Genomic DNA, 7,791 nt, shown 5'->3' with positions numbered 1-7,791 from the left:
AATCGCGCGGTACTGCGTGTGCAAGAGACGGTGGAACTCGAGGAGCTGGTCCAAGACACACGGCGCATGTAGCCTAGCAAGCGAGCATATGCATCGTCGTTGTCATCGTCGAATGAGTCGTTACTTGGAGTTGACGAGGTATCCGCGCCGCAGGTTGAGCTCAATGTCGGCTTCCAAGATGGACGCACCCTGTAGCAATAGTACGCTCGTCGGAGCCATGTCTGGAATGGCCCGCTTGGGGTTACCTCGGTCTTGACGGTCGCCTTCATTGACTTGCCCGTCGCCTGCTCCTGGCCCTGCATGCGCATCCAGCGCGACTCGGCCTGGATGAGCGCTTCCTTCGTGCTCGCGAGCCCGTCAAGCACGTCCTGCCGCAGGAAGCTGGCCATGTCCCTCGCCACGACGGCCTCCTCCGCGTCCATGGCACAATCTTTTTCCGGACGTTTTCCGGACAATTCGGGTGGACCAATCAGAGGCCGTGACGATTCACGCCAAGATATGCACACGACGCCGGACTCGCGCTGCGCCGAGTGCCATGACACGTGCCGCATCATCGCCCGCTTCTGCCCGTCGTGCGGCGCCAAGGTCGATAGATTGATACAAGCCGAGTCTGAGCAATGGCGTCGTAGATGCCGAGCGCGATCTTGGCCAACAAGCGCTTTGCTCCGCGCATCGAGAACCTGCCGCGACGGGCGTCCCCACCCAAGCCGATCGCTATCAAAAGAAAGCAAGCAAAGAAGCGTCCTACCGTGGCCTTGAGCCCTCTACCGATTATCGCACCGGCCATCGAACCAAACAACCAAAGCTCCGTGCCTTCTCTTAAACCAGCGACAAAGGCTGTCATCACCGCGGTGGCGCGAGCTCCTGCCGCCGGACGAAGAGGCCCCAAGCATGGCCGAGAACAGACGGAACAGCCCATTGAAGCTTGGATGCGACGGCTTCAAGAGCTCTTGACCAAGCTCAAGGTAGAGAAGAGGCAATCATTGCAGTGCGTCATGATGCATGGTAGACGTTGGACCATTCGTCGTCGGCGTCGTCGTCATCGTCCCCGTCCAAATCACCGAAGGCACTCTTTATATCGACAACGAGCCTAGTGAACTAACTAGTTTGTCAGTAGAAAACGCTCTCGAGGGCTCAAAAGACGTTCTTGGAGCACACGTGGGCGTCCTTGCACACGGAATTCGACTTGCATTTTCTCCACGAGCCAGCGCTGTACGCCACAAAATGGTAAACACGCCTAAGATCTGTGTTAGCGCACCAGAGCTTCGCGCGGGATGCACGCGGCTTTTGAATCATGCGCAGTTGACGCTGAGCCGTCTCGCGGTCAAAGAGCTCAAAGAAGAAGCGCCTGGCGTTGTCGTCGTCAAGGTCGACGGTGCTCTCATGCGGTTTAAGAGCCGATCGGTGCCAGTCAAACCAAGTATACCCGTTGTGGCGACTCTGGCGTCAATGGCGCCACTGCCACAGCGGTTGACAACTACGAGCGCTGTCTCGGAGCCTGTGCCGCACCGCCACTCGATGTTTTTACGGCGCGACCCCATGCACATGTACACAAGGGCGTACGCTCTCCTCAACGGAGCTCGCGTCCTCGTGAGCCTCTACGAAAGCGACGCAACCACCAAGACACTTTGCGTGCGCCTCTATGAACCGCAGAGCGCGACGACCCAAGACCTCTTCCTCAGCGCCATCGACCTGCAACGGCTCGCGTCGCCACCGCTCTACTTGAAGCGAGATGTATGCAACGCCCTTAACTGCGGGCATGGAGGCACACAATGTGTACGACTCCGTAGCTCCCAACCGCCTCTGTCGTCGGCCTCGCTCATTGGTCCATGTGGTTTACCACAGTCCTTCGTCACCGCCTGCGCGCCAGCGTGCGATCTTGATTTCGATCTAAGAACTGAGAGGTCGTAGGTGCGCCATCACTGGCATATTCGCTTTCCTTGCGTCTACCGAGCGTCGACGGTGCTCTATTACAAAGGCGGCGACATGCCGTTTCGATGTCTCTTGGCCATGCACGTGCGAGTGCTCGGACTCGTTCCTTGTCGGGTTGATGGTTGGACGTCCTAGGTGACGATCGAGTACCATCTCGAAGTACGCGCTTACGACGTCTGCGCCAATGTACTGCATACGACGAATGTGCCATCAAGTCACTTGCGATCCGCGGCGTCGCCGACGTTTTGCTCGGACGTCTTGGTCAGTGTCTCTTGAGGTCGGCAGGTCGCACCGACGTACTGTAGGAGCCCCACAAGTGGCCATCGCTCTTCGAAGCGCTCGCGCGACAGCTCTATATAGAGCACACCACCAACGGGTACGAGCTCGTCTTTGCGGGGCTTGCACCGCGCGGGCGCGTCGTCGCCAAGATGCCGCCGATGCAAGTGGCGTGGGCAGCATTTCTCGAAGGCGAGCACAAGCGCCTCTCCCGCCTCCGGGGGCAGTGCGCACAGCTGGCAGCGTCCGTGGCGCTGCGCCGAGCGACCCAGCGCGCCCAAAACGACTTGGAGGCACGCGTGCGCCACTTCAAATCCAACGTAGACTCCTTTTTCTATCGAATTGTCGGGCCTGCAACTCGGTAGGCGTGCACGCGGCTTCAGTGCCAATGGCGCGGCTACCGCGGTCGCAGCTGCTTCCGAAACGTCCTGTACGACCGAGCGCTCACGCTACGAGTATGGGGCGCCGTGCCCTCCACGATGCTCTGCACGCAGCCTCCGTTTGACGTATTTCGGTGGTTTCAAGACCCGACGACGCTTGTGGTGCACGCAGTGCCAGCGTCGACGTTGCCCAAGGCCTCGCTCCTCCTACAGCCGCGCCCAGCGACGCTATCGATTGCATGCAGCACGCGCATGCGGACGCCGTACGACATGCAGCGGTGGGTCGCATCGCGGGCGCTGCTCCAGCTTCGGCTCACGCGCGCCGCCGTCAAGATCCAGTCCCATATCAAGCGACTCGTGGCCCAGCGCGTGTACAAGGACATTGTGACCGCCGTGGTCTTCTTGCAGTACTGCGTGCGGGCCAAGGCGCGCCGCCGCCCAGCCTCGCTGCGGTGGGCGAGGCGCATCCGGGGCACACCGGTCTTATTGCGCCTACGCATACTCGACTCGGGCGACGGTCTCGTGACCGTGTTCATCCCATCGAGCTGCTTGACCGCCGAGCAAGCGGTGCCACAGGACAGGCTCGTACGTGGCACAGCCTCGATCGCGGATGCCATTGACCTCTTCTAATCGGCTCAAAGCCGCGTGCTCACGTTCCGAGTGATTCTGTAGCCGTTAGGTAACCGCTAACCGTGCTGTAAAAACCGGTCGCGATGCCGAATTTTACTAATTTCGGCGCGTCACGGTCGGACCACGTCTGCCTCGTCACCGATTACGTAATACAAACGTCGATGCAAGACAGGACCTTTCACCATCATCATTTGCCGCCACGTTGAAGTGAAGCCGGACCAGGCTCAACTGACTGTGATGTGGCATCGGGGCTCGGCAGCGCCCCGCTCCGTCGCCTCTGCCGGTGGCGAAGCTGCTCCAAGGATGCGCGTGTCCTCTAGGATCTTCTGCTACAAGATGCTGCTCATGTCCAATGCTCGTGCAGGGCTCGTCTCGCGACAGGCAACGACTTCCGTACACCTCTGCAAGGTCTCTTCGACGTCTACCATACGAGACGATACACCACCCACTGCCTGCCGTGGAGCGCATGCCCTACGAGCAGGCATATGTGCGGCTGGCGAGACATAAACTGCAAGCTCCATTGCGCTGCACAAGCACCAGCGGCGGTTAGCGCACCTATAATCGCCGGTATCCCGCAGTCGTATCGACACCGCCATGCAAAGTGTCCAAAGACAATGACGACGCTAGGACTTGGTGCAAGTCCACCTGGGTCACCACAAACCAGCGCAGCAACTCGAGCCTTGGGGAGTAGTCTTGGGTGTGAGACTGGTGACTCGTTGGCGTGGCTGGCGCTGCAGGTCGCACGGCGAGGTGGTCACGGTAGTCGCTGGCTCGTCGTCGCTGGCTCGTCGTCGTTTCGGCTTTGCTGCAACCGCCGGCACGGGTCGTTGCAGCGAGAAAAGCCGACCGAGATCGTGTGCTTGCCGCTCACAGCCGTTGCCACGTCAGTTGCAAGGTCGGTTGCCCTTGTCGGTTGCAGCGGCGTCGTCCGAGGACATGGCCATCGTGGTCATCGCCGCCATCGTGGTCATCGTCAATGTGGTTTTCTTGGCGTCGACAGGTACAAGTGTTTGCCACCAAGCGATGGCGAGTGGCGAAGGAGGAGACTTCCGTTGTCGCCGTCGGCGCGCGTGTCGCAGGCGCTGACGAAACACGTCGTCTTTCCGTTCCCCTCGGCAATTTATTTAAAAAACCACGGATTCTGATACAAACATCGAGTCTAAAAGACCGCTCCGTCAATAGCACCTGGCCACACATCTCGGGCCAATCGGAGGCGCAGAAATTGTTGGTTACATGGATTTTGGCCAATCCGATGTCGTTCCCGCCCTTCAGCAAAGTTGCGGCCCGACGCCAAAATCAGTGGCCAGCAAAGGCGTCGCCACGTAGGGCAAAGTCGGAGCTCACTTCGCATTTTGCCCAAGACACAAGATGTTCACCCAGTACGCTAACTTGAAGCCGTTGGCCACGGCCGCCGACAAGAAGGAGTCGGGCGTCGTGTCCTTCCTCACGGATCTCGCGGCCGGTGGTGTCGCCGGCGGTATCTCCAAGACCGTCGTCGCCCCCATTGAGCGCGTCAAGCTCCTCCTCCAGGTCCAGGCTGCCTCGACGCAGATCAAGGACCCGTACACGGGCATCATCAACTGCTTCACGCGTGTCGCCAAGGAGCAGGGTGTGTCGTCGTTCTGGCGCGGTAACGCCGCCAACGTCATCCGGTACTTCCCGACGCAGGCGCTCAACTTCGCCTTCAAGGACAAGTACAAGAAGCTCTTCCTCGATGGCGTCAAGAAGGACCAGTTCTGGCGCTTCTTCATGGGCAACCTTGCCTCGGGTGGTGCCGCCGGCGCGACCTCGCTCCTCTTCGTGTACCCGCTCGATTTCGCGCGTACGCGCCTCGGTGCCGATGTCGGTGTCGGCAAGTCGCGCCAGTACAACGGCCTCGTCGACTGCATCACCAAGGTGTACAAGTCGGATGGCGCCAAGGGCCTCTACGGTGGTTTCGGCGTCTCGGTCGGCGGTATCATCGTCTACCGTGCTGCCTTCTTCGGCGGTTACGATACCTTCCGTGATATCCTCATCGCCGACCCCAAGAACGCCCCCATCTGGCAGAAGTGGGCGGTCGCCCAGGTCGTCACGACGTTCGCCGGTATCCTCTCGTACCCGTTCGACACGGTCCGCCGTCGCATGATGATGCAGGCTGGCCGCGCCGACATCATGTACACGTCGACGCTCCACTGCTGGGGCAAGATCATGAAGGACGAAGGCGCCGGTGCCTTCTTCAAGGGCGCTGGCTCCAACATCATCCGTGGTACGGGTGGTGCCCTCGTCCTCGTCATGTACGACGAATTCAAGGCCATGATGGGCTTTGAGGGCGGCTCGTCGTCGGAATAAATTATTCCTTTTGTGTTAGCAAATCGAAGATCTAGATCTGTGCTATCCTCCTTGCTATAATAGAACATGGCTCGGCCTTGCACACCTCATTTCTTATTTCCTGTTGCTCTTGGCAGACAATTCTGCACCCAACAGATCATCTCTGCACCCACTAAAGACGTTAGCAGCCCGGATACTGTCCAGCACATGTCGCGGGCTCGTGAGCACACGCCGACGTCAGTGCGCTCAGGTCCAGAGTCTGCTGCTCTGCGATCTTATATGCTGCACTCAGATCTGTTTGCTCTCGAAGCTGCAGCGAGCAGCGCTACTGCTGTCGACAAGAGCTTGCCTTGTGGAATTGGGCTCGCAACGTATCTCTGAAGGTCTCTAGGTCTGCAGAGACTCTATGGCTCAAAGCGCTTGCCGCGGTCGGTTGAAGACATGCACGGCGTTGCTCCGAGGATGTGCCAGCATCGCAGATCGAACCGGCCGCGATCAGATGGCAGTGAATTCGATGGCCATCGTCATGACGTGGCACGCCCGCGTTGCATCGATGTGGTGCCGTTCCGAGCCCGCATTTCTATATGGTTCCGAGCATCGATTTTGCGTCAAGTGCCTTGAACCGACTCGTGAGAGCAAGACAAGAGCTTGTGATAGAGCACGCATATTGCACTGCCGGCAATGGTAGCGAAATAGGGATCCCTTGGTAGAGCCAACGTGCAGTAAAAACCAACCCTGTTGCTGTCAACTTTGTCTGCGCGGCGTAAACGCACTGGCGGATCACATCATGCAGGAGATGGGCCATTACCTCTGCTCGCCAAACACAAGTCCACGTTGCCGACATAGTAGAAGGGAGCACTCTGCTAGCTGCGCGAAGCACTCGCGTCGCCCTTTGGGGCTTCTCACGCCGGCAAATTTCAGTTGGTGGGGACGGATGAGACATCTTCATTCCAAGCCATCTGAAGCTGCAGTGCCATGATTATGATTGGCACCACCAACGAGGCGGCCGTAATACACTCTCGTTGAACTAAACTTCCCAAAGGAAGAGAGGCCCCGTGCTGTCTGGACCTCGCTGCTGGCGTTCAACATACTAGTAGGTCGAGAGGTGCAATTGTATTGTCGATGAATAGATGAACAGAGAAATCTATTCCTAGTACAGCAGCCCGACTACCGGTAGTCGTGATAACACGGGGTGACAGCTGTGTATCGATGTCGAACTCCTTCGTGATCACTCGCATTCCGACCCTGCTTGTGGACCATTTGTGGACGCTGTGGCCAAGTTCCATTTTCAAATTGAAAGCATGACGTCCACCGCTTCTCCTAAAGCTTCCTTCGCGACCGACCTTCTCGCGGGGGGGCTGGCGGGGGCCATCTCCCAGACCGCGGTCGCGCCTATTGAGCGCGTCAAGCTCCTCCTCCAGGTCCAAGCCACGTCGACGCAGATCAAAACGCCGTACACGGGCATTCTCGACTGCCTCACACGGCTCACCAAGGAGCAGGGCGTCGCGTCGCTCTGGCGCGGTAACGGTGCCAACGTCATCCGGTACTTCCCGACCCAAGCCTTCAACTTTGCGCTCAAGGACAAGTACAAGGCCTTTTTCCTGCATGGCGTTCAGAAGGACCAGTTCGGGCGCTTCTTCTTTGGCAACCTCGCGGCCGGTGGCGCCGCGGGGGCGACGACTCTCGCTTTCGTGTACCCGCTCGACTTTGCCCGGACGCGCCTCGGTGCGGACGTCGGCGTGGGCAAGTCGCGCCTCTACAACGGCCTCGTCGACTGCCTCTCTAAGATCTACAAGTCGGACGGCGTCAAGGGCTTGTACCGAGGCTTCAGCGTCTCGGTTGGCGGCATCGTTGTCTACCGTGCGGCGTTCTTTGGCGGCTACGACACGTGTCGCGATGTGCTCGGGGGTGCGACCGCGCCGCTCTGGCAAAAGTGGGTCGCTGCCCAAGCCGTTAGCACCGGCGCGGGCTTCGTCGCATACCCGTTCGACACGGTGCGTCGGCGCATGATGATGCAGGCGGGTCGCACCGACGTCTTGTACACGTCGACGCTCCATTGCTGGGGCAAAATCCTCAAGGACGAAGGTGCGAGTGCGTTCTTTAAAGGCGCGGGCTCCAACGTCATTCGCGGCACCGGCAGTGCGCTGCTTCTCGTGCTCTACGACGAGCTCAAGGTCCTCTTTGGCTTCTAATGCGGCGGCAAGAAGGACGTCTGTTCACTGGGAGGGAAGTTGCGTTCGCGCTCTAAGATCTATATTTCTTCTAC

General features: G+C 59.2%; 4 protein-coding genes across 4 annotated transcripts; 3 read left to right on the top strand and 1 right to left on the bottom strand.

Moving 5' to 3' along the window:
• Positions 1–120: 120 nt before the first annotated feature.
• SDRG_04972 (hypothetical protein) lies at positions 121–422 on the bottom strand (the record flags this gene model as incomplete). Its single annotated transcript, XM_008610666.1, has 2 exons — positions 121–189; positions 246–422. The coding sequence occupies 2 exons, from the start codon at positions 420–422 to the stop codon at positions 121–123; spliced, it is 246 nt and encodes an 81-aa protein (XP_008608888.1).
• Positions 423–486: 64 nt separating this feature from the next.
• SDRG_04971 (hypothetical protein) lies at positions 487–3,400 on the top strand. Its single transcript, XM_008610665.1, has 10 exons — positions 487–585; positions 630–965; positions 1,010–1,066; positions 1,118–1,212; positions 1,254–1,734; positions 1,791–1,871; positions 1,912–2,016; positions 2,068–2,193; positions 2,238–2,528; positions 2,574–3,400. Exons 1-10 carry the CDS (start codon positions 499–501, stop codon positions 3,216–3,218), a joined length of 2,304 nt encoding a protein of 767 aa, XP_008608887.1. The 5' UTR covers positions 487–498; the 3' UTR covers positions 3,219–3,400.
• A 1,102-nt stretch (positions 3,401–4,502) lies between these two features.
• Positions 4,503–5,635, top strand: SDRG_04970 (solute carrier family 25 (mitochondrial adenine nucleotide translocator), member 4/5/6/31). The gene has a single exon (XM_008610664.1). The coding sequence runs from the start codon at positions 4,587–4,589 to the stop codon at positions 5,544–5,546; it is 960 nt and encodes a 319-aa protein (XP_008608886.1). The 5' UTR covers positions 4,503–4,586; the 3' UTR covers positions 5,547–5,635.
• A 1,136-nt stretch (positions 5,636–6,771) lies between these two features.
• SDRG_04969 (solute carrier family 25 (mitochondrial adenine nucleotide translocator), member 4/5/6/31) lies at positions 6,772–7,791 on the top strand. Its single transcript, XM_008610663.1, has one exon. It carries the CDS (start codon positions 6,827–6,829, stop codon positions 7,715–7,717), a length of 891 nt encoding a protein of 296 aa, XP_008608885.1. The 5' UTR covers positions 6,772–6,826; the 3' UTR covers positions 7,718–7,791.

This window comes from Saprolegnia diclina, assembly GCF_000281045.1.
Source record: "Saprolegnia diclina VS20 unplaced genomic scaffold supercont1.12, whole genome shotgun sequence".
Taxonomy (NCBI): Eukaryota; Oomycota; class Saprolegniomycetes; order Saprolegniales; family Saprolegniaceae; genus Saprolegnia; species Saprolegnia diclina.
This window is presented reverse-complemented; position numbering and strand designations above follow the sequence as displayed.

Coding starts and splice junctions, on each gene's coding strand:
- SDRG_04971 (XM_008610665.1), top strand. CDS start 499: ATGCACACGACGCCGGACTCGCGCTGCGCCGAGTGCCATGACACGTGC. Junction 1,872..1,911: donor GTCACCGCCTGCGCGCCAGC/GTGCGATCTTGA, acceptor GAGAGGTCGTAG/GTGCGCCATCACTGGCATAT. Junction 2,017..2,067: donor GATGTCTCTTGGCCATGCAC/GTGCGAGTGCTC, acceptor TGGACGTCCTAG/GTGACGATCGAGTACCATCT.
- SDRG_04969 (XM_008610663.1), top strand. CDS start 6,827: ATGACGTCCACCGCTTCTCCTAAAGCTTCCTTCGCGACCGACCTTCTC.
- SDRG_04970 (XM_008610664.1), top strand. CDS start 4,587: ATGTTCACCCAGTACGCTAACTTGAAGCCGTTGGCCACGGCCGCCGAC.